This window comes from Petromyzon marinus, chromosome 71 (genome assembly GCF_048934315.1).
Source record: "Petromyzon marinus isolate PM22_M1 ecotype Great Lakes invasive population chromosome 71, UKy_Petmar_22M1.pri1.0, whole genome shotgun sequence".
NCBI classification, from domain to species: domain Eukaryota; kingdom Metazoa; phylum Chordata; class Hyperoartia; order Petromyzontiformes; family Petromyzontidae; genus Petromyzon; species Petromyzon marinus.
The window spans coordinates 1,144,671-1,170,547 of NC_133737.1; the positions used below are offsets into that span (position 1 = coordinate 1,144,671).

At 47.6% G+C, this 25,877-nt stretch overlaps 2 protein-coding genes across 2 annotated transcripts in view; both read left to right on the forward strand.

Annotated features, from left to right (window-relative positions):
• Positions 1-8,061, forward strand: part of LOC142906881 (uncharacterized) — a 40,593-nt gene extending 32,532 nt beyond the window's left edge. The window contains exon 2 of the mRNA XM_076055601.1: positions 6,614-8,061. Coding sequence (XP_075911716.1) covers positions 6,642-7,466 — 825 coding nt within the window. The 5' untranslated portion in view covers positions 6,614-6,641 and the 3' untranslated portion in view covers positions 7,467-8,061. The remainder of the gene's footprint in view (positions 1-6,613) is intronic.
• A 12,999-nt stretch (positions 8,062-21,060) lies between these two features.
• On the forward strand, positions 21,061-22,804 carry LOC142906860 (uncharacterized). Its single transcript, XM_076055557.1, has one exon. It carries the CDS (start codon positions 21,142-21,144, stop codon positions 22,201-22,203), a length of 1,062 nt encoding a protein of 353 aa, XP_075911672.1. The 5' UTR covers positions 21,061-21,141; the 3' UTR covers positions 22,204-22,804.
• Positions 22,805-25,877: the final 3,073 nt, after the last annotated feature.

A 25,877-nucleotide genomic window follows, 5' to 3' on the forward strand; every position in this document is an offset into this window, starting at 1 on the left:
CCCGTGATGGTGAGAAGATGGCGGCGATGATGGTAGCCTCAGCCGGTCGGTGCGCCCTGTTTTGTCTTGTCTGTTAATTCAGTGTTTTGCCAAGATTTTCGGAGTTCCCTAACAAGAGACAAACTTTTAAACATCAGGGAAACAACTCCTGTGGATTTATTTCCCAACTTTCTGCTTCCAGCGGCAGAATATGTGGGAATTCTAGTCATAGCCGCGCTAGGCTTTGCTCAAGCAGCGAAACGCCGCCCAAGGGGTAAATGGTCGGGGGCTCTTGTACGGCTATGCAGACGCGGGATCCGAACAGTGCTTCAGAAACTTTTTTTTCTCCAACGTACGTTCACTGTGCAACAATATGGACGAACTTCAGCTACTGATGGTGAAAAACAGAGACTTTCTTTCATCTTCTGTCTTGTGCTTCACAGAGACATGGCTGTGTGATTTGATTCCGGACACTGCGTTACAACTGGCAGGATTCCATCTTGTAAGATTGGATCGTGACATAGCACTCACCGGCAAGACGAAAGGCGGTGGTATTTGTTTTTACATTAACAGTGGCTGGTGTGTAGATGTCACAGTGATTCTGCAACATTGTTCTCCGCTCCTTGAATAATTTTTCATAAACTGTAAATCTTTCTACTCGCCTTGTGAGTTCGCGTCGCTCATTTTGGTCGGAGTTTACTTGCCGCCGGGTCCTCAGGTTAAAGAGGCCAAACGCATGCTCACCGACCAGATTCTGAGTGTGGAGCGAGCAAATCCACATTCGCTGGTTATCGTACTTGGCGACTTTAACAAAGGCAATCTCAGCCACGAACTCCACAAATACATACAATTCATTAAATACCCTACCAGAGAAGGGAACACTCTGGATCACTGCTACACTACAGTCAGTAGAGCCTACCACGCCGTCCCCCGAGCAGCACTCTGACCATGCGATGGTCCACCTAATTCCTGCATACAGGCAGAAACTAAAGCTCTGTAAACCTGCTGTGAGGACATCTAAACAGTGGACCAGTGAGGCTGTGGAGGATTTGCGGGTGTGCTTGGACTGTACTGACTGGGATATGTTCACGACTGCTACCAATAGTCTGGATGAACTCACAGAGGCTGTGACGTCGTACATCAGCTTCTGTGAGGACTGCTGTATTCCAACACGTACTAGGGTGAACTTCAACAACAACAAGCCCTGGTTCTCAGCAAAGCTCAGAAGGTTGAGTTTGGAGAAGGAGGAAGCGTGTAGGAGTGGGGATAGAGACAGATTCAAGGAGTTGAAGAACAGTTTTAGCAAGGCGGTGAGAGAGGCTAAACGACTGTACTCAGAGAGACTAAAACACCAGTTCTCTGCTAACGACTCTGCTTCTATCTGGAGAGGGCTCAGGCAGATCACCAACTACAAGCCCAGAGCCCCCCACACCACTGACGACTCCCGCCTGGCCGACGACCTGAACGAGTTCTGCAGATTTGAAAGACAATTGGACTGTCCTGAACTACCCCTTCCCACCCAAGAGGCCCCATCCCCCACCCCTCCTACAGAGACGACCCTCTCCTTTCAGGAGGGAGAAGTTAATAGACTTTTTAAAAGGCAGAACCCACGCAAAGCAGCTGGGCCGGACTCTGTCTCTCCAGCCACCCTCAGGCACTGCGTTGACCAGCTGTCTCCGGTGTTCACCAACATCGTAAACACCTCCCTGGAGACATGCCATGTACCAGCCTGTCTCAAGTCCTCCACCATCATCCCTGTGCCCAAAAAGCTAAGGCCAACAGGACTAAATGATTATAGACTGGTCGCCCTTACCTCTGTGGTAATGAAGTAATTTGAGCGCTTGGTCCTGGCACACCTCAAAGCCATTACAGACCCTCTCCTGGACCCCCTTCAGTTTGCCTACAGAGCCAACAGGTGTGTGGACGACGCAGTTAACATGGCCCTCCACTTCACCCTACAGCATCTGGACTCCCGAGCATCCTACGCCAGGATCCTGTTTGTGGACTTCAGCTCTGCCTTCAACACCATCATCCCTGCCCTGCTTCAGGACGAGCTCTTCCAGCTGAACATGCCCGACTCCACCTGCAGGTGGATCACAGACTTCCTGTCTGACAGGAAGCAGTGTGTTAAGCTGGGAACACAAGTCTCTGACTCCAGGTCCATCAGCACATATATCCAACACCCTGCACCGGCCTGCACGTGGACATGAGTCTGTCGGTAGGGGGCGATCATTGAAGCGTCATCTCCGTTGTGTAGTTTCTGGATAATGTTTGGAATTACCCCAATTTTGACCGTGACACAAATATGCAATGACCTGCGCGTTGTGAATGACACAACGCTATGTTTTATAGCCGCCGTTAAGCAGACTGTGCATATTTTGGTGAATGTTACTGGGGTAGCCAGGTGTGTCTGTCGGTGTTGAACCTTGAATCTCTGCAATAAATAGAGAATGTGCTACCGTATTCTTGGTTCTTTCGGTAAAGTTACGTAAATAGAAAAAAAATTTGGAAAATAATAAATTGATGAAAAAATGCCATTGGTCGACTGACTTAGATGACTGGGCCCCCCACAGTGTGTACACACACACTGTACACACACACACTGTACACACACACACTGTACACACACACTGTACACACACAGTGTACACACACACACACAGTGTACACACACACACAGTGTACACACACACAGTGTGCACACACACACACAGTGTACACACACACACAGTGTACACATACACACACAGTGTACACATACACACAGTGTACACACACACAGTTGTTGCTGAGCTCACACACCCAAGGGGTCTCTGATCAAGGGAGGGAGCAAGGGAAAATGAATCTAAATCAACTTAAACTCCAACCCCGCTCTGTGACGTCACCACTCAGCAATACCTCATCGGCGTGAAACACCAGGGGGAGGTGTACCTCGCTAGTGACGTCATGTCACCAAGGTATTCATCCCACCCGGTCCACTGCGCCCTTGAGCGTGACGTCACCTCTGCCTGGGTCACTGCCCTTACCTGTTCAACTAGAATCCTTGTTTGGGCAAAGCTACTGCCGGTGACTGGCGGCTCATTAACATAATATATTCATGAAAGCCGTCGCGAGTTTATTGCGACGAGTTCGGCACCCACGCCCACAGAGCCGCTCATTGTGGGCGGGGAGTGTTTTGTACCCCGCAAGTGACGTCATGTCAACTCCTGCTGCTGCGTGACGTCACGAAGTAACAGGAAGCTGCTGCTCCGCCGTGCACTGAAATCCGAGGTGAGAAATTCTCATCGCGGTTGTGGTGGTGGTTGTTGTTGTGGTGGTTGTGGTTGTGGTGGTTGTTGTGGTGGTGATTGTTGTTTTTGTTTACCGAGGTAAAGCCTCGCTCTCTTTCTCGTAGGGATGTCAATTGAGTAGCAGCGAGCATGGAAGCGATGTCCAGGTTTGAACTTTACAGCACGGGGCCTAGCCACGCGGGGCCTTGCCTCCTGCCCTCGCCTGATCGCGTTTGCTTCAATTCTCTTGCTTAAGTTTAATTTGTCTTCACACGGCTCGCCACTTTGTCACTTTGTTTTACTTTTAATAATTCACGCAGTTTTTATTTCATTCTTTTTTACCAGGCCAAGCCCGCTTGAGCTGCTGTACCGCTTTTGTTTTCGGAAGCGACCTGCCCACAACACAAGGTGAGGCTCGTCAACAGCGTGGCGGTGTTCACTCTGTACGCGTGGCAGTGTTCACTCTAGACGCGTGGCGGTGTTCACTCTGGACGCGTGGCGGTGTTCACTCTAGACGCGTGGCGGTGTTCACTCTAGATACGTGGCGGTGTTCACTCTAGACGCGTGGCGGTGTTCACTCTAGATACGTGGCGGTGTTCACTCTAGACGCGTGGCGGTGTTCATTCTAGACGCGTGGCGGTGTTCATTCTAGACGCGTGGCGGTGTTCACTCTAGACGCGTGGCGGTGTTCACTCTATACACGTGGCGGTGTTCACTCTAGACGTGTGGTGTTCACTCTGGACGCGTGGCGGTGTTCACTCTGGACGCGTGGCGGTGTTCACTCTGGACGCGTGGCGGTGTTCACTCTAGACGCGTGGCGGTGTTCACTCTGGGCGCGTGGCGGTGTTCATTCTAGACGCGTGGCGGTGTTCACTCTGGATGCGTGGCGGTGTTCACTCTGGACGCGTGGCGGTGTTCATTCTAGACGCGTGGCGGTGTTCACTCTGGACGCGTGGCGGTGTTCACTCTGGACGTGTGGCGGTGTTCACTCTGGACGCGTGGCGGTGTTCACTCTATACATGTGGAGGGGAAACCGGGGGATCGGGAAGGAAATCAACGCGACCACAGGGAGAGAGGGAGACGCAGCCTCGGCTGTGTTGATTGATCCTCAGTACATTACTTGTTGCAGTGAGGAAGCATTAATGCTGAGCATGTGAAGGTGGCCAGGCTTGGGTCTGGACACACCACCACCTATAAACCATGCCAGTGCATGACAGTGGTGGAGCCAGTGGGGGTAGGGTGGCACGTGCCCCCCCAACGATCCGATCGAAATTAGGGGTTTATTAGTAACTAGCTTCCCTACCCGGCTTCACCCGGGACTTGGATTATTGTCTTGGATTAATTTCATTTTCCCTTATTTCACTGAAAAACCCTGAAAAAAATTGATGCTTGCAAGATAGAAAAAAGCTGACAAAAATCAATGTAACTAAATCGGATGTTTTTCGCTGAAGGAAATTTGGCCTTAACCCACTTACACATAATATCGACTTTGGCAACTCGGGAAGGGAATGACGTGGCAAGCTGAAAATAGTCACGTTCACTTAGAAATTCCAGACAACATAAGCTGTGCAAATTTCATGACGCCAGAGCTCAGCGTTGGAGAGTTTTGCTGCTACACACAAACAAACAGATGTAATTTCTGCTTTATATTTAAGATAGCCGTTGTACCCGTTCTTCGCACGGATGTGTATTGAAACTCCGAGAAACCAATGACTTCATCGGCCAGGAGCAAAGCGCCGCCTAAAATCTCCCGGCACGCTGTGAACAGCTCTAGAAGTACGGCACGCGAAGAGCCATATGGTAGTGGTGAGCATTGCAGAGCGCTTAACTCAGGTGTGTTGTGGGTTGACGCCACAAACTTCATGGTCATACAAAATACAAAAGTATATTTTTATCTTGTTTCATTGTGTACAGTATGGAACCTACCCACATGCCAAATTTCAAGTGTGTAGCATGTTGAGAAGTATGCTAAACATTTCGCACAGACACACACACACGTCCACAAGTTTCCCTTTTATATATAGACTAGCTTTCCTACCCGGCTTCACCCGGGACTTTGATTTTTGTCTTGGATTAAAACACGGCCTTCGCGGAGTGTTGGGGGAGGGATGCGTGACGTCAGCAGGCACACTGCGTAACGCTGACGCATAGGGTGACTTCTCAGATATGACGGCTATTTTAATACTTTGTGCATTGTGTCCAGTCTGGAAGCTACCCACATGCCAAATTTCAAGTTTGTTGCATGTCGGGAAGTATGCTGAACATTTCAAACAGACACAAATTGACAAATTTCCCTTTTATAAATATAGATAAATCAGCATTTTGCGACCCCCCCCCCACTGCCACCGTGTGGCATATTATTACGTGCCAGGGACGCTATGAGAGGACAAGAGTCCGATTCCATAATTGGCAATAATTAATGGCAAAGCAGTTACAAGCCACTCACAGAATTGTGCGCAGTTGCGTATACAGTACACGACTTCCCTGATGGCAAACACCTTCAGCGAGCGCGATGCCTATCACACGCGTCGAATAAAAAGCATAGGACAAGTCCTTACTAACAACTCCTTACTTACTAACAACTCCATACTTACTAACAACTCCATAATTACTAACAACTCCTTACTAACAACTCCTTACTTAGAACTACTTACTAACAACTCCTAACTAACAACTCCTTACTTACTAACACTCCTTACTAACAACTCCTTACTAACAACTCCTTACTAACAACTATAATTTTTCATTGCTGAACGGGGTTGCCCCCCCTACCTAAAAATCCTGGCTCCACCTCTGAGTGTGTGACAGGGTCAAGATTGTATTTGCAGTAAAGTCTATTAACTCTATTGAGCACGGAACAGTTTATTTTTGTTTTCCTCTGCAATCTTTGTAAGAATGTAGTCAGGAAGTTATCACAGCACACGTGCAGCTGAAGTCGGAACTGTTCATCACAGCATTCAAGGACATCTGTGCCTGACTTCACACCTCGAAGTTGCGATTGAACATTAATTTATGCATTTCTGCATAACACAAATAGTATTATTTTCAACACCCTTTGCTATGTCAGCTGAATTAAGCTTTCATAAATATTCCTTTTGAAGCCAGACAGCCGAAATTGTGTGCTCGGAGTTTTGGGTTTACATTCATTTTGAAGATATTAGGGCTTCCAGGCATGTTTATGAACATTTGCCTTCTAATTGTGTGCCATAACAGCCCATGTGATGAATTTGGGGCACTTTTTCACTATAACATGAAGAAATGAATAAGTATAGACATGTAAGTCATGTGTTACTGTGTGTATGCATTCCTCTGTGCCTCGATATTGACGTGTAGATGGTGTGGATATTCTTTTTTTCTCTCTGCAGCTGTCGCTTCCTTTGCAGAATTTGTCTGATGGAGCAAAGGCACTCGGTGCAGCTCTGTGCAAAAAGGCATCAATGCGACCGGTGTGCATACAGCACGGATCGTACTGACCATTTGAACTTGCACCAGAGAACTCACACGGGAGAGAAACCCTTCAAGTGCAGTGTGTGTGGGATGTCGTTTGCACAGTTCTCTACTCTTCAAAAACACCAGAGAACACACACGGGAGAGAAACCCTTCAAGTGCAGTGTGTGCGGGAAGGCATTTTCGCAGTCATCTACTCTTGTAACACACCAGAGAATACACACGGGAGATAAACCCTTCAAGTGCAGTGTGTGTGGGAAGGTGTTTTCAGATTCATCTACTCTTGTAACACACCAGAGAACACACACGGGAGAGAAACCCTTCAAGTGCAGTGTGTGTGGGAAGGCGTTTGCACAGTCATCAAATCTTCAAAAACACCAGAGAACGCACAAGCATCAGAAGATCCACAAGGGATGGAGTCTGAAATCAGCTTGTGAAAGTCAAAGTGCCGCAATGAGTCCATCCCTCATGAAACAACCGGAAGAAAATCCCAGCTTGGACACTTTTAAAGGTATCGAGGTGAAATATGAAGAGGTGAAGGTGAAACGTGAAGAAGTGATGGTGAAGAGCGAAGAAGTGAAAGTCAAATGTGAAGATGAAGTTTCAACTCCAAAATCGGACCTTCACATCGATGGAGGCAACGTGAAGCAGGAGGAGAATTCTGACTGTGAGGCAGAGCGAGGCAACTCCCAGCAGTTTGTGGAAGTGGAGGTGTGGGTGGACTTCCTCCGAGACAATACAAAGTCAAATGGAGTCCCGGTAGATGTGTAAGCTTGAGAAGATTTTGCTCCAATAAATGGACCTTTGTCACAGGCCTTTAATGACAAGAATGTGAAGTTGAACACTCAATTCCTAGGTTCAACCTGCAGGGTAAGAGCGGCCAGTCTTTGTGGACCTGTGGGTTGGGTAGATCTCTAACCAGGAGCGAGAACCAATAAACTCCCAAGCGTTGAGTATGTTATCATAATTGCATTTAGATGGTGCTTGCTTAATCGCCTCTGGCAATTCGGAGTTTTGTATCGTAGCTCGTCTCAAACACTGGAAGAGCACCCCCAAGTAGCAGCTGCCCCTGTGTGGCACAAGGTGGTGGCCCTGCACTGGCCTGCATGTGGACAAGAGCCTGTCAGTAGGGGGCGATTATTGATGTGGCATCTTGGTTGTGGAGTTTGTAGGTAATGTTTAGAATTTGATCAATTTTGACCCAGATGCCAGCATGCAATGGCCTACTCGTTTTTAATGACACAATAGTATGTTGTACATACACTGTTAAGCAGACGGTGCGTATTTTTTAAAAATATCTTCTTGTTAATATGATGTAACCTGATACAGTATATTTCAGTGCAGTAATAAAATTTTGTTAAAATGACTCAATCATTTGAATTAATACTTGTCTGATTGTGTGCGTACATGTAATATTTTGTCTAAGGGTCAAACATTGATTAAGTGATGTTAGGACAAAGTGTGTGTTTTGGAAGTAACCTGTACACATAACTCAGGTGAGGCTCATTGTTCTTGTGATACAAGTCAAAGGGTATTTTTGTGTTTTCAGGAAGCGTCTGCCTCTGGAGCAATTCATTGTCTTTGAAATAGGGAGCACACTCGGATCATTAATCAGTTACACGTAGAGGAGATACATTCTCTTCAACACGAATTATAATTTTGTATTACGTGTTGAAGTAGATTTTGTCTAACTAGGTCTAGAAATGCTCCTTGCTGATTAACGTCTGGATGTTCGAAACTATCGGTTGAAGCAGCCCGGCTGCTTTTGAGATGTTTTGCACCAATAAGAGTCCACAGGTGGCTTGCACTGAATCAATGATGCACTCCCAGAAGGCTGTGCTAGTTTTAGTTTGTGTAAAACATTCCTTTGTTTCATGGAGAGATCGATAAATGAAAGATGTCGTGTCTGCTGATCTGCTTCATAGCAAGGAAGTAATTTTAAGTGAACATTTGAAATTCATTTTTGGTACAGATTTGTATTCGGTTACAAGGCAGAGCACATCTAGTAGATACATTCTCCACAACAACACTCATTAGAATTTTGCATGACGTCTTATATGTTGGTGAACTAGGACAAGAAATGGTCCTTGCTGATTAACGTCTGGATGTTCACAACCAAGGGTTGAAGCAAGCCTGACCGCCTGCGGTGCCCCTCAACCATTTACAGCCTGGGGCCAGGAAAGTCACGAAAAAAATTGCACACGAATGAGGCCTCCACGCAAGCTCCCAATACTAGATTGAACGCTTTCGTGACTGCAAGGATCCATACTCTTTGGTTCTATTGGGTAAAGTCACGTAGGTAAAAAATAAAATAACAAAAATCACGACGTTTCGGCCACAACACAAGCGGCCTTCATCAGGCGAAGGGACCAGGCTGTCTCGAGGACAGCGCTGGAGCGAAACACAACCACTCTCAGACCGCGGACCTTTAAGCTGTGTGCGAGCAAACAAGGTGTCCTGACAAATAAATTAGCATAAAAATGAGCATTTGATTGGCCGATTTTAGAAAAGACGTGGTGTACGTGCCGGTGGACTTGCCGTTTGGCGCGGGGGGGGGGAGGGGGGGTGAGTTTACCTATTGATGGGGTGAAAAGGGAATTTATAAGAGCTGCGAAAGTTTGGGGTACCACTGCTTGAAAAATATACTGTACCATTAAAATTAGTTTAATGTTTAGTTCGATTTAGAACATCTTTCCAATGGTTGCTTAATTTGAAACATCTTCTCGGTTGAAATTGTGTCTGTGTTTGTAGATCTGAATTGCCTCGTGAACAAATCTCTGATAAAAAAAACCCGTGGGTTTGCAAAGAACCTTGGTATTGGAGAAAATTATATCGTGATCACCCACAGCGTTGTAACAGTGATCAGCCACGGCAGAAGAATTTGTTTTGCCGTGTTTCAAATCTGATTTGTGCTCGCGAATTCGGTCAGAGACATGTCGCTTTGTCTCCCCGATATAGCAATCACCGCAGGTACAACTCAATTTATAAACCCCGGGGTACTGTAGGTCAGGAATGACATCCTTCACGGATGGGATCAGATCACGAATTTTGTGTACTGTATTGAACCGGACCTGGATCTTGTGTTTGTTTAGAATTTTGGAAATCTTTTTAGTAACGCCTGCTATATATGGTAGTGTGATGGTTTTGACCGGAGTATCAAGTGGTTGTTTCTGTATGGAGGGAGAAACAGCTTGGCGGATGGTACGGTCAGAGTAACCATTCCTTTTGAGGGCCAGGTGTACATGTTTTAATTCACTGGTCAGGTGGTGTTGGTCCGAAATGAAATGAGCCCTATGGTATAAAGTTTTGAAGATAATTATTTTGGGCTGGGTGGTGGTGGGAATCAGGTTTCAAGTAGGAATCTGTGTGGGTGGGTTTCCTGTAGACAGAATGCCCCAATGAGCTATCAGGTCTCCTCTCAAATAGAACATCTAAGAATGGTAGCTTGCCATCTTTCTCCACTTCCATGATGAATTTGATGGCGGGATGTCTGGAATTGATGTGGTGTAGGAAAAGGTTCAGAGCTGGGAGGCCATGTGGCCAAATGACGAAAGTGTCATCCACAGATCTCTTCCACAGGGAAGGTCTGAGGGTGGAAGTCTGGATGGCGTCTGATTAAAATTTCTCCATGAAAATATTGGCTATCACTGGTGACAAGGGGGATCCGATGGGGGTACCCTCATTTTGTTTGTAGAAGGAGCCATTCCAAGTAAAGTAGGTATTGTTGAGGCAGTGCCTAACCAGTGCAGGTGTGTCGGGATCTAGTCCATGTTGGACCAAATTTTCAATTATTTCAATGGTATCAGGTACTGGGACCTTGGTGAACAAAGAGACCACATCGAAGCTGACAAGGATATCGTCAGGGGACAGTACAACGTATTTGACCATAGAGACCAATTGGGCTGAGTTAAGTACTGCTGAGGCGGTCTTGCCAGTGAAAGGCAGCAAGGTATCTGACAGAAAACAGGCTAGTCTATAGATAGGGGAGTTGATCGTGGATACGATGGGTCGTAGTGGGGTGCCTTTTTTACGAATCTTGGGAAGACCATAGAATCTAGGAGGTCTTGCAGCAGAAGGTTTTAGGGAGGGACGTTTAGTTGGGTCGATTAGGGAGGTCGAACTTGTGATGATCTTGTTGGTTTTTATCGCTAGGCTATTGCTAGGGTCATTTTTTTTATTTTTGAGTAACTTCCATCGTTGAGCAGATTCTGGATTTTGTTGTTGTATGAATCTTTATCCATAATAACAGTAGCGTTGCCTTTATCGGCTGAGAGGATGACTATATCACTTCTGTTTTTTAAATTCGCGAGTTCAGAGCGTTCATTTTAGCTGATGTTACTAATAGGTTTCTTAGCATTCTTAAGAATAGTGGCTATTTCAGCTCTCGCAACGTCTGCTTGGATGTGTCCTACGCCTTTGAGGGCTACATCGACCTGAGAGATGATATCATCTACTGGTATGTGTTTTGGGGTGACAGCAAAATTTAGTCCCCTAGCCAGTACTGTTTTCAGATTGTCTGAAATCGGGGTGCTACTCTGATTAATGACGAATGGGTTCTTCTTTGATAGGTGGTTGAATTTAGAAATCAGGTTAGCTTTACATTTGACTGACAGTGACTCCGCAGAAGCAGTCATGTTGTCTACGTGATTCCAATCAGACGGTGACATTTTTTTGTGCTAACATTAAATGAGCTTGTAGGAGAGTCCAGTCTAAAGTATCGAGTTCAAATCGGAGTAGCCTTATCCTCTCTGAGATTAAAGATAGGCTGGCCTTAAGCAGAATCTGTTTAGAATTCGGAGAAGATACAGCAGCAGAAGTGAGTGTGAAAGCGGTTAAAGTCACGTAGGTAAAAAGCTCCCCATGCTCCGTTTTGAAGTTTTAAAATGAAACAGTTTTAATTTGATTATGTTTTGAATTCGATAATTGTATTTATTCATTAAAAGCTTATATCATCTTACATCTGGAAGATTTATTTGAAAACGACATTTGGTATGAATTTTCTCTCGTCGTTAAGTAGATGGCCTTGCCGGGGGTTCGGTTCGATGCGGACTTTCACCTGGTTGGGATCGCGGGATCGAGATGAGGCGACACAGAGCTGGCCGTGCGAGAAGACCACCGTCTGCAGATCGATTCCAACGCGATTGAACGTCTGTCCCTGCACCTCCGTCGTTCATGCAGGGGACGCGTAGGTTTGCAGCGCCCCCTGCATGAAAACGACGGAACGTGCAGCGCTAGTCACGAAGTTGTGCGTAAGCGCCATAACAAGGCGCTGTAAGCTGACCTGCCACCACGTTCATGGGTCAACAGGGGGCAGCCGAGAGAGCGAGAGAGCGAGGTGCATTGGGGTCGACCAAAGTAAACCCCTGCACCCCCCCCCCGCCCGTGACCGGAGACTAACACCCCTGACCCTCCACCCATCCCTAAGGCCCATTAAGATAAGAACTTCCAGAAGGTTTTGGGAGGGGGGGGGGTCAAGAGGGGAGTGGAGACCCCGACCTGGGGTTAAAAGCCCGGCCCTCTGGACGGGCCGGGCAGTGTTCACCAACTCAAGCCTGAAGACATCCGAAGACCTGAAGACTGGACCAGCACCCGGGGACCCTCAACCGAGGCTCTTGTTAGTGCCGGGTTGTAGCGGACCGCGGTGGCTCGGACACCCTGGGACCCTCCCCGAGCTCTAGCCAGAGCCGGGTTGTAGCGGACCAGAGGTGATCTCCCGTACCCTGGCTGGGACGGGTCGTCCAGTCTTTCCTTAACGCCGGGCTAAGGGACCCGTGGGTAGCAGAGCCCGGAGTGTGCAGGCTGCGATAGAAGGGAGGCTGTCACTCGCGTAGGCTATCAAGTGGAAGGGGCCGTACACCTTCGTGGTACAGTAGTGTGTAGAGCCGAGTTCAAAAGAGTTATAATAAACGCGTTGCCTCAACCAGACGTCTACGTGTGGTTAGTTAAGGACACAACACTTATATAAAAGAGTTTAGCCAGTGGGTTTTGAAAGTACCTTCGTCTTCCAGAAATCTATTTCGCGTGAGCCCACCGCATTAAAACAATGCTCAGCTGAGCAGGGCGAGCCACGGGTGTGGGGGGGGGGTCACCTTATCTTTGCCACGTGCCGTAGCTCACGTGACTTCTGCCGCGACAATGTCTGGGTGTTTTCGCCTGAGGACGACCGCTCGTGTTGCGATAGAAACGTCGTGATTTATTGTATTTTTTCTACCTGCGTGACTTCACTCAAAGAACCAAAGAGTATGAAAGACGTCTTGTCTGCTGATCTTGTTCATATCTGTCTACATCGATATCCCACATTGCTTACACGTACACACCACACACAATGAAATAAATAGAAACTAGAACGACCTCCGGGGATGGGCAAAGATTGAGGAATCTCTTTCAATGGAGCGAGTTAAGTTTGTTCGATTCAACATCTCTCTGTCCATCTGTGTCTCTGTTCCCCTCTGTGTCTCTCTCTCGCTGACTGTGTCTCTGTCATCTCTGTATCTTTCTTTCTGTCTTCCTCTTGTCTGTGTCTGTCCACCTTTCTCTTGTCAGTCTCTGTGTGTGTCTCTATCAGCATCTTTCCAACGGTATTCAACTACTGTCAGTAGCAACATGCGCCAATTCAACTTTCATGGCCCACGACTGCACGCGACTCAAACTTGCTCCGAGTCTCTGTGTGTACGTTGAACTTATTTCGCACCATACGTAGCCAACCATGCTATCTGTGGGTTTCTGTGTGAGTCTCTGTGTGTATCTGGAACTTCTTTTGCACTGTACGTAGCTGAACCTGCACAGGAGGAGCGGCTGGTATCTGTGGAGCTGTGGGCTGGGTACATCTGTCAGCAGGAGCGAGAGACAATGAAGCTCCCAAGCATTCACTACGTTACCAACATCATATTTGCACTCATAAGTCGCTTGTCTAATTGCCTCAGCAACTCAGTGTTTCGTATCGAATCTAATCTCAAACAAGCGAAGGACCCCCCCCCTGAGTTGCAGCTGCCCCTGTGTGGCACAAGGTGGCCCTGCACCGGCCTGCACGTGGACATGAGTCTGTCGGTAGGGGGCGATCATTGGAGCGCCATCTCCGTTGTGTAGTTTCTGGATAATGTTTGGAATTACCCCAATTTTGACCGTGACACAAATATGCAATGACCTGCGCGTTGTGAATGACACAACGCTATGTTTTATAGCTGCCGTTAAGCAGCATATTTTGGTGACTGTTACTGGGGTAGCCAGGTCTGTCTGTCGGTGTTGAACCTTGAATCTCTGTAATAAATAGAGAATGTGCTACCGTATTCTTGGTTCTTTCGGTAAAGTTATGTAAATTGATAACAATTTTTTTTGGAAAAGAATAAATTGATGAAAAAATGCCATTGGTCGACTGACTTAGATGACTGGGCCCCCCACAGTGTGTACACACACACAGTGTACACACACACAGTGTACACACACACAGTGTACACACACACAGTGTACACACACACAGTGTACACACACACAGTGTACACACACACAGTGTACACACACACAGTGTACACACACACACAGTGTATACATACACACAGTGTATACATACACACAGTGTACACACACAGTTGTTGCTGAGCTCACACACCCAAGGGGTCTCTGATCAAGGGAGGGAGCAAGGGAAAATGTATCTAAATCAACTTAAACTCCAACCCCGCTCTGTGACGTCACCACTCAGCATTACCTCATCGGCATGAAACGCCAGGGGGAGGTGTACCTCGCTAGTGACGTCATGTCACCAAGGTATTCATCCCACCCGGTCCACTGCGCCATTGAGCGTGACGTCACCTCTGCCTGGGTCACTTCCCTTACCTGTTCAAGTAGAATCCTTATTTGGGCAAAGCTACTCCCGGTGACTGGCGGCTCATTAACATAATATATTCATGAAAGCCATCGCGAGTTTATTGTGACGAGTTCGGCACCCACGCCCACAGAGCCGCTCATTGTGGGAGGGGAGTGTTTTGTACCCCGCAAGTGACGTCATGTCAACTCCTGCTGCTGCGTGACGTCATGAAGTAACAGGAAGCTGCTGCTCCGCCGTGCACTGAAATCCGAGGTGAGAAATTCTCATCGCGGTTGTGGTTGTTGTGGTGGTGGTTGTTGTGGTTGTTGTTGTGGTTGTTGTTTACCGAGGTAGAGCCTCGCTCTCTCTCGTAAGGATGTCAATTGAGTAGCAGCGAGCATGGAAGCGATGTCCAGGTTGGAACTTTACAGCGCGGGGCCTAGCCACGCGGGGCCTTGCCTCCTGCCCTCGCCTGATCGCATTTGCTTCAATTCTGTCGCTTAAGTTTAATTTGTCTTCACTCGGCTCGCAACTTTGTCACTTTGTTTTACTTGTTATGGTGGTTGTTGTGGTGGTGGTTGTGGTGGTTGTTGTGGTGGTTGCTGTGGTGGTGGTGGTTGTTGTGGTGGTTGTGGTGGTGGTGGTTGTTGTGGTGGTTGTGGTGGTGGTTGTTGTGGTTTTCGTGGATGTTGTGGTGGTTTTTGTGTGGGTGGTTGTGGTGGTTGTTGTTGTGATGGTTGTGGTGGTGGTTGTGGTGGTGGTGGTTGTGGTGGTTGTGGTGGTTGCTGTGGTGGTGATTGTTGTGGTGGTGGTTGTTGTGGTGGTTGTGGTTGTTGTGGTGGTTGTTGTTGTGGTTGTTATTGTGGTGGTTGTTGTTGTGGTAGTGGTTGTGGTGGTGGATGCGGTGGTGGTTGTTGTGGTGGTTGTTGTGGTGGTTGTTGGGGTGGTTGTTGGGGTGGTTGTTGTGGTGATTGTGGTGGTTGTTATTGTGGTGGTGGTTGTTATTGTGGTGGTGGTTGTGGTAGTGGTTGTTGTGGTTGTGGTGATGGTTGTTGTGGTGGTGGTGGTTGTAGTGGTGGTTGTTGTGGTGGTCGTTGTTGTGGTGGTTGTTGTGGTGGTTGTTGTGGTGGTGGTGGTTGTGGTGGTGTTTGTTGTGATGGTTGTCGTGGTTTTCGTGGTTGTTGTGGTTTTGGTGGTTGTGGTGGTGGTTGTTGTGGTGGTTGTGGTGGTGGTGGTTGTTGTGGTGGTTGTGGTGGTGGTTGTTGTGGTTTTCGTGGATGTTGTGGTGGTTTTTGTGTGGGTGGTGGTTGTTGTGGTGGTGGTTGTTGTGATGGTTGTTGTGGTGGTGGTTGTGGTGGTTGTTGTGGTGGTTGTGGTGGTTGTTGTTGTGGTTGTTGTGGTGGTGGTTGTGGTTGTTATTGTGGTGGTTGTGGTAGTGGTTGTGGTGGTGGCTGCGGTGGTGGTTGTTGTGGTGGTAGTGGTGGTGGTTGTGGTGGTGGTTGTGGTGGTGATTGTTGTGGTGGTAGTGGTTGTGGTTGTTGTGGTGGTGGTTGTGGTGCTGGTTGTTGTGGTGGTTGTGGTGGTGGTTGTGGTGGTGGTTGTTGTGGTGGTTGCTGTGGTGGTGGTGGTTGTGGTGGTGGTTGTTGTGGTTTTCGTGGATGTTGTGGTGGTTTTTGTGTGGGTGGTGGTTGTTGTGGTGGTGGTTGTTGTGATGGTTGTGGTGGTGGTTGTGGTGGTTGTTGTGGTGGTTGTTGTGGTTGTGGTGGTGGTTGTGGTGGTTGCTGTGGTGGTGATTGTTGTGGTGGTGGTTGTGGTGGTTGTTGTGGTGGTTGTGGTTGTTGTGGTGGTTGTTGTTGTGGTGGTTGTTGTGGTGGTTGTGGTTGTTATTGTGGTGGTTGTTGTTGTGGTAGTGGTTGTGGTGGTGGCTGCGGTGGTGGTTGTTGTGGTTGTTGTGGTGGTTGTTGGTGGTTGTTGGGGTGGTGGTTGTGGTGGTTGTTGTCGTTGTTGTGGTGGTTGTTATTGTGGTGGTGGTTGTGGTTGTTGTGGTTGTGGTAGTGGTTGTGGTGATGGTTGTTGTGGTGGTGGTGGTTGTGGTGGTTGTGGTGGTGGTTGTGGTGGTGGTTGTTGTGGTGGTTGTTGTGGTGGTTGTTGTGGTGGTGGTTGTGGTGGTGGTTGTTATGATGGTTGTGGTGGTGGCTGCGGTGGTGGTTGTTGTGGTGGTAGTGGTGGTGGTTGTGGTGGTTGTTGTGGTGGTAGTGGTGGTGGTTGTGGTGCTGGTTGTTGTGGTGGATGTTGTGGTGGTGGTGGTTGTGGTGGTGGTGGTTGTGGTGGTGGTTGTGGTGGTGGTTGTTGTGGTGGTGGTTGTTGTGGTGGTTGTGGTGGTGGTTGTTGTGGTGGTTGTTGTGGTGGTTGTTGTGGTGGTCGTGGTTGTTGTGTTGGTGGTTGTTGTTGTGGTTGTTGTGGTGGCTGTTGTGGTGGTTGTTGTGGTGGTGGTTGTGGTTGTTGTTGTGGTGGTTGTGGTGGTGGTTGTTGTGGTGGTGGTTGTGGTGGTGGTGGTTGTGGTGGTGGTGGTTGTGGTTGTTGTGGTGGTGGTTGTGGTTGTTGTGGTGGTGGTGGTTGTTGTTTACCGAGGTAGAGCCTCGCTCTCTCTCTCGTAGGGATGTCAATTGAGTAGCAGCGAGCATGGAAGCGATGTGCAGGTTGGAACTTTACAGCGCGGGGCCTAGCCACGCGGGGCCTTGCCTTCTGCCCTCGCCTGATCGCGTTTGCTTCAATTCTCTCGCTTAAGTTTAATTTGTCTTCACACGGCTCGCCACTTTGTCACTTTGTTTTACTTTTAAATATTCACGCAGTTTTTATTTCATTCTTTTTTACCAGGCCAAGCCCGCTTGAGCTGCTGTACCGCTTTTGTTTTTAGAAGCGACCTGTGGTTGTGGTGGTGGTAGTGGTTGTGGTGGTGGTTGTTGTGGTGGTGGTTGTTGTGGTGGTTGTTGTGGTTGTTTTGCCGGTGGTTGTGGTGGTTGTTGTTGTGATGGTGGTTGTTGTGGTGGTTGTGGTGGTGGTTGTGGTGGTTGTTGTGGTGGTTGTTGTGGTTTTCGTGGTTCTAGTGGTTGGTGGTTGTGGTGGTGGTGGTGGTTGTGGTGGTGGCTGCGGTGGTGTTTGTTGTGGTGGTGGTGGTTGTGGTGGTTGAGGTGGTTGTTGTGGTGGTTGTGGTGGTGGTTGTTGTGGTAGTGGTTGTGGTGGTGGTGGTGGTTGTTGTTTACCGAGGTAGAGCCTCCCTCTCTCGTAAGGATGTCAATTGAGTAGCAGCGAGCATGGAAGCGATGTCCAGGTTGGAACTTTACAGCGCGGGGCCTAGCCACGCGGGGCCTTGCCTTCTGCCCTCGCCTGATCGCATTTGCTTCAATTCTCTCGCTTAAGTTTAATTTTTCTTCACACAGCTCGCCACTTTGTCACTTTGTTTTACTTTTAAATATTCATGCAGTTTTTATTTCATTCTTTTTTACCAGGCCAAGCCCGCTTGAGCTGCTGTACCACTTTTGTTTTCAGAAGCGACCTGCCCACAACACAAGGTGAGGCTCGTCAACAGCGTGGTGGTGTTCACTCTAGACGCGTGGCGGTGTTCACTCTAGACGCGTGGCGGTGTTCACTCTAGATGTGTGGTGGTGTTCACTCTAGATGTGTGGCGATGTTCACTCTAGACACGTGGCGGTGTTCACTCTAGATGCGTGGCGGTGTTCACTCTAGGCGTGTGGTGGTGTTCACTCTAGACGCATGGCGGTGTTAACTCTGGACGCGTGGCGGTGTTCACGCTAGACGCTTAGTGGTGTTCACTCTAGAGGCGTGGTGGTGTTCACTCTAGACGCGTGGTGGTGTTCACTCTAGACGCGTGGCGGTGTTCACTCTAGACGTGTGGCGGTGTTCACTCTAGACGCGTGGCGCTGTTCACTCTAGACGCGTGGCGGTGTTCTTTCTCTGCATGTGGAGTGGGGACAACTGGGGAATCCGGAGGGAAATCCACGCGGCCACAGGGAGAGAGAGAGGGACACGCACACTCCAAATATACAGCAGGCGCCAGGGTCGGGATCGAACCCACGACATCCTGTATTCCAGGAGAGGTAGTTAACATCTCACCACATGGAGAGAGAGACACGCAGCCTCGACGATGTTGATTGATCTTCAATTAATTACTTGGTGGAGTAAGGAAGCATTAATACTGAGCGGATGAAGGTGGCCAGGCATGCGTCTGGACACACCACCAACTAAATTTTGATTTAAAGCTTTCGTGACTGCATTAATTCATATTCTTAGCTCTTTCGGTAAAGTCACGTTGAAGGGAAACAATAAAATAATGAAATATATATAAAACAAAATTCTCACGACGTTTCGACCATAACACAAACGGTCATCATCAGGTATGAAAAACCCAACGGCAAGAAACATTTGAAAGAAGTGGCGGTTTGCATTTATTTTTAAACGGTGTTTGTATTTATTTATTGATAAAAAAGCGTTAGCGCCACAGGCAGCGATTTGGCAGTTTGTTTAGAAGGATGAGTCCATCTATGTTCTGAAAAGAGGGGGGAGACGAAAAATTAATGCATGCTGTCTGAAAGCCACCGTAAGCGTGAACAATCAATTAAGACCTGAAATGGTTTATCAAATCCTTCCAATGATTGCTAAGCCAGAATCCATCTTCTCAGTTGAAATTGTCTCTGTGCTTGTATATGTGGATAGCCTCATGAACGAATCTCTCATGGTAGCCAGATGGCTTACAAACAACTTCTGTCTTGGAGAAGTCAATGTCATGTGAGCCTACTGAATTATAACAATGATGTGCCACGGCCGAGGTGTTGGTCCTACCATGTTAAAGGTCTGCTTTGTGTTCACGAATGCGGTCCGAGACATGGCGTTTGGTTTCTCCAATGTAACTACTACCACAGAGGCAACTTAGTTTGTAGACACCAGGGTACTGTATGTCCGGAATCACATCTTTTACAGATGGAACCAGATCACGGATTTTATGTAATGTTGAAACGGACCTGGATCTTGTGTTTATTTTGTGATCCCCGCAATGTAGGGTAAAGTGATGGTTTCGAAAGGCTCCTCAAGAGGGTCCTTCTTCATGGTTTGAGTTATACTCCGACTATACAATCCGCAAAGCTATCACTCAAACCATGAAGAAGAACCCTCTTGAGAAGCCTTTCAAAACCATCACTTTACCCTACATAGCGGGGATCACAAAAAAGATCTCCAAAATCTTGAATAAACACGAGATCCAGGTCCGTTTCAACACATTACATAAAATCCGTGATCTGGTTCCGTCTGTAAAAGATGTGAATCCGGACATACAGTACCCTGGTGTCTACAAACTAAGTTGCCTCTGTGGTAGTAGTTACATTGGAGAAACCAAACGCCATATCTCAGACCGCATTTGTGAATACAAAGCAGACCTTAAACACGGTAGGACCAACACCTCGGCCGTGGCAGATCATTGTTATAATTTGGTAGGCTCACATGACATTGACTTCTCCAAGACAGGTTCTTTGTAAGCCATCTGGCTGCCATGAGAGATTAGTTTATGAGACTATCCACATATACAAGCACAGAGACAATTTCAACTGAGAAGATGGATTCTGGCTTAGCAATTATTGGAAGGATTTGATAAACCATTTCAGGTCTTAATTGATTGTTCACGCTTACGGTGGCTTTCAGACAGCATACATTAATTTTTCGTCTCCCCCCTCTTTTCAGAACATAGATAGACTTGTCCTTCTAAAGAAACTGCCAAATCGCTGCCTGTGGCGCTAACGCTTTAAAAATAAATAAATAAATGCAAACCACCACTTCTTTCAAATGTTTCTTGCCGTTGGTTTTTCACACCTGATGATGACCGTTTGTGTTATGGTCGAAACGTCGTGAGAATTTTATTGTTTTATATATATTTTATTATCTTATTATTTCCCTTCAACGTGACTTTACGGAAAGAGCTAAGAATATACACCACCAACTGTTTACCATGCCAGTGTCTGACAGTGTCAAGTTTGTATTTGTAGTAAAGTCTATTCACTCTATTGAGCACGGAGGTTATATCAAAACAATAGTTTGTTTTGTTTTCCTCTGGAACTCTTTGTAAGAATGGAGTCAGGAAGTTATCACAGCACACGTGCAACTGAAGTCAGAACTGTTCATCCCAGCATTCAAGGACATATGTGCCGGGCTTCACACCTCTAAGTTGCGATTGAACATGAATTTATGCATTTCTGCATAACACAGATAGTATTATTTTCAACACCCTTTGCTATGTCAGCTGAATTTCGCTTTCATTAATATTCCTTTTGAAGCCAGACAGCCGAAATTGTGTGTTCGGAGTTTTGGGTTAACATTCATTTTGAAGATACGAGGGCATCCAGGCACGTTTATGACATTTGCCCTCTTATTGTGTGCCATAACAGCCCTTGTGATGAATTTGGGACACTTTTTCACTATATCATGAATATATGAATAAGTATAGACATGTAAGTCACGTGTGACTGTGTGTATGCATTCCTCTGTGCATCAATACTGACGTGTAGATGGTGTGGACATACGTTTTTTTCTGTCTGCAGCTGTCGCTTCCTCTGTTGCTTCCTCTGCAGAATTTGTCTAATGGAGCAAAGGCACTCGGCGCAGCTCGGTACAAAAAGGCAACAATGCAACCTGTGTGCATACAGCACGGATCGTACTAGAAATTTGACCTTGCACCAGAGAACTCACACAGGAGAGAAACCCTTCAAGTGCAGTGCGTGTGGGAAGGCGTTTTCAGTTTCATCTACTCTTGTAACACACCAGAGAACACACACGGGAGAGAAACCCTTCAAGTGCAATGTGTGTGGGAAGGCATTTTCAGATTCATCAAATCTTCATGTACACCAGAGAACACACACGGGAGAGAAACCCTTCAAGTGCAGTGTGTGTGGGAAGGCGTTTACACTTTCATCTACTCTTGTAACACACCAGAGAACACACACGGGAGAGAAACCTTTCAAGTGTACTGTGTGTGGGAAGGCGTTTGCACAGTCACCTACTCTTGTAAGACACCAGAGAAGACACACGGGAGAGAAACCCTTCAAGTGCAGTGTGTGTGGGAAGGCGTTTTCAGATTCATCTGCTCTTGTAGCACACCAGAGAACACACACAGGAGAGAAACCCTTCAAGTGCAGTGTGTGTGGGAAGGCGTTTACACGTTCATCAAATCTTCATGTACACCAAAGAACACACACGGGAGAGAAACCCTTCAATTGCAGTCTGTGTGGGAAGGTGTTTTCACAGTCACCACATCTTCAAAAACACAAGAAAACTCACAAGCATCAGAAGATCCACAAGGAGTGGAGTCTGAAATCAGCTTGTGAAAGTCAAAGTGCTGCAATGAGCCCATCCCTCATGAATCAAGAACTGGAAGAAAATCCCAGCTTGGACACTTTTAAAGGTATCGAGGTGAAATATGAAGAGGTGAAGGTGAAATGTGAAGAAGTGATGGTGAAGAGCGAAGGAGTGAAGGTAAAATGTGAAGATGAAGATTCAACTCCAAAATCGGACCTTCACATCGATGGAGGCAAGGTGAAGCAGGAGGAGAATTCTGACTGCGAGGCAGAGCGAGGCAACTCTCAGCAGTTTGTGGAAGTGGAGGTGTGGGTGGACTTCCTAGACAATACAAAGTCAAATATGTAGATATGTAAGGCAGAGACGATGTCGCTCCAATAGATGCACCTTTGTCACAGGCCTTCAATGACAAGAATGTGAAGTTGAACACTCAATTCCTAGGTGCAACCTGCAGGGTAAGAGCAGCCAGTCTTTGTGGACCTGTGGGTTGCGTAGATCTCAAACCAGTAGCGAGAGCCAATAAGCTCCCAAGCATTCACTGTTCTAATAATTGCATTTATATGGTGCTTGCTTAATCGCCTCTGGCAATTCGGAGTTTATTTATCGTATCTCGTCTCAAACACTCGAAGAGCATCCCCAAGTAGCAGCAGCCCCTGTGTGGCACAAGGTGGTGGCCCTGCACCGGCCTGCATGTGGACAAAAGCCTGTCAGTAGGGGGCGATGGTTGATGTGGCATCTCAGTTGTGGAGTTTGTAGGTCATGTTTAGAATTTGGTAAATTTTGACCCAGACGCCAGCATGCAATGGCCTACTCGTTTTTAATGACAATAGTATGTTGTACATACACTGTTAAGCAGACGGTGTGTATTTTTTTTTAAATATCTTCTTGTTAATACGATGTAACCTGATACAGTATATTTCAGTGCAGTAATAAAATTTTGTTAAAATGACTCAATAATTTATAATTAATACTTGTCTGATTGTGTTCGTACATGTATCATTTTGTCTATAAGGGTCAAACATTGAATAAGTGATGTTAGGACAAAGTGTGTGTTTTGGAAGTAACCTGTACAGATAACTCAGGTGAGACTCATTGTTCTTGTGATACAGGTCAAAGGGTATTTTTGTGTTTTCAGGAAACATCTTCCTCTGGAGCAACTCTTTGTCTTTGAAATAGGGAGCACACTCGGATCATTAATCAGTTACAAGGCATACCACTGAAAAGTTACACGTAGGGGAGATGCATTCTCTACAACACGAATTATAATTTTGTATTACGTGTTGACGTAGATTTTGTCTTACTAGGTCTAGAAATGCTCCTTGCTGATTAACGTCTGAATGTTCGAAACTATCGGTTGAAGCAGCCCGGCTGCTTTTGAGACGCTGTGCAACAATAAGAGTCCACAGGTGGCTTGCACTGAATCAATGATGCCCTCTCAGAAGGCTGTGCTAGATATAGTTTGTGGTAAACATTCCTTTGTTTCGTGGAGAGATCGATAAATGAAAGATGTCGTGTCTGCTGATCTGCTTCATAGCAAGGAAGTAATTTTAAGTGCACATTTGAAATTCATTTTTGGTACAGATTTGTATTCGGTTACAAGGCAGAGCACATCTAGTAGATACATTCTCCACAACAACACTCATGAGAATTTTGCATGACGTCTTATATGTTGGTGAACTAGGACAAGAAATGGTCCTTGCTGATTAACGTCTGGATGTTCACAACCAAGGGTTGAAGCAAGCCTGACCGCCTGCGGCGCCCCTCACAACCATTTACGGCCTAGGGCCAGGAAAGTCACGAAAAAAATTGCACACGAACGACGCCTCCACGCAAGCTCCCGATGCTCAGTTTTGAAGTTTTAAAATGAAACGGTTTTAATTTGATTGTTTTGAATTAGATAATTGTATTTCTTCATTAAAAGCTTATTCATTGAAAACGATATTTGGTGTGAATTTTCTCTCGTCGTTAAGTAGATGGCCTTGCCGGGGGTTCGGTTCGATGCGGACTTTCACCTGGTTGGGATCACGGGATCGAGATGAGGTGACACAGAGCTGGCCGTGCGAGAAGACCGCCGTCTGCAGATCGATTCCAACGCGATCGAACATCTGTCCCTGCGCCTCCGTCGTTCATGCAGGGGCGCGTAGGTTTGCAGCGACGGAACGTGCAGCGTTAGTCACGAAGTTGTGCGTAAGCGCCATAACAAGGCGCTGTAAGCTGACCTGCCACCACGTTCATGGGTCAACTGGGGGCAGCCGAGAGAGAGAGAGAGCGAGGTGCATAGGGGTCGACCAAAGTAAACCCCTGCCCCCACCGCCCGTGACCGGAGACTAACACCCCTGACCCCCACCCGTCCCTAAGGCCCATTAAGATAAGACCTTCCAGAAGGTTTTGGGAGGGGGGGGGGGGTCAGGAGGGGAGGGTGAGCCCGACCAGGGGATAAAAGTCCGGCCCTCTGGACGGGCCGGGGCAGTGTTCACCAACTCAAGCCTGAAGACATCCGAAGACCTGAAGACTGGACCAGCACCCGTGGACCCTCAACCGAGGCTCTTGTTAGAGCCGGGTTGTAGCGGACCGAGGTGGCTCGGACACCCTGGGACCCTCCCCGAGCTCTCGCCAGAGCCGGGTTGTAGCGGATCAGAGGTGAGCTCCCGTACCCTGGCTGTGACGGGTCGTCCAGTCTTCCCTTAACGCCGGGCTAAGGGATCCGTGGGTAGCAGAGCGTCATTCATGCGAATAGAAATCCCATAACGCAGTATATGTTTGAGCTGCTGCTCCCCGGGTCTGCCTGAGCTGCTGCTCTTTGCGTCTACCTGAGCTGCTGCTCTTTGCGTCCACCTGAGCTGCTGCTCTTTGCATCTACCTGAGCTGCTGCTCCCCGTGGCTGCCTGAGCTGCTGCTTCTTGGGCCTGCCTGAGCTGCTCCCTGGGTCTGCCTGAGCTGCTGCTTCCTGGGCCTGCCTGAGCTGCTCCCTGGGTCTGCCTGAGCTGCTGCTCCCCGTGGCTGCCTGAGCTGCTCCCTGGGTCTGTCTGAGCTGCTGCTTTCGTGGCCTGCCAAAGTTACTGCTCCACGGGTCTGTCTGTGCTGCTGCTCCCTGAGTTGCTCCATGGGTCTTCCAGAGCTGCTGCTCCCTGGCTCTACTTGAGCTGCTGCTCCCTGGGTCTACTTGAGCTGCTGCTCCCTGGGCCTGCCTGAGCTGCTGCTCCCTGGGCCTGCCTGAGATGCTGCTCCTTGGGTCTGCCTAAATCTGCTGCTGCCTGGTTTGCTCAGAAACGCTCTCCGTTATCAAGGAGCCGAAGCTTCTGCAGGAAGCCCTCGACCGTCTTAACCCGCCCCTTGAGGTTTTTACCCTTTACCTGCTTGATCAGGTTATTGCCCTGTTCGCAAAGATGCTCCTTGAAAAAAAAGAGTGTTAGGTCACATGCACGCTAGCGTAGCGAAATAGCAAAGCACCAAGGTGTGCTTACAAACAGCAAGAATTTGAACGGCTAGTCAACTTCGTGACCTGGAGCTGAACGCCACCACAAACTCAAAAACACGGGCGAGAAGCCGTACATGTGCGACGAGTGTGGCAAGACATTACTCGCGATTGGCCTACCTGTGCGTTTTTCACTTGTGTGTTTAACTGTTGTAGATCTTTGTTATCTTAAAAATGTCAATTCTCCTGCTGTGTATCATACTACTGTCATTCCCGGCCATATCTAGTGCCACATTCAACTCTACAAACGGCTACCCTCGTTACTTTGCGTCCTTACTTGTTGCTCGATTTGCCACTACACCTGCAAATGAAACAGCTCATAGACACTTCTACACTCCATCATTGTATCCTTTTAAACCCTATCTTTGTCCCATTACTTCACCAGGACTCCTTCCAAACTTCATTCTGCTCATAAAAATAACACGATCTGCATTCTGCTGCTATTCGTCCAAGGTTCACCGCTCTTCATCCTTTCACAGAAAATACTTGTGGAAACTATTAATTCTACTTTTCTTATTTCTGGGTGGTATTGAGCTTCATCCTAGCC

Excerpts from the sequence above, each read along its gene's own strand:
- LOC142906860 (XM_076055557.1), top strand. The coding sequence starts at position 21,142 with ATGGAGCAAAGGCACTCGGCGCAGCTCGGTACAAAAAGGCAACAATGC.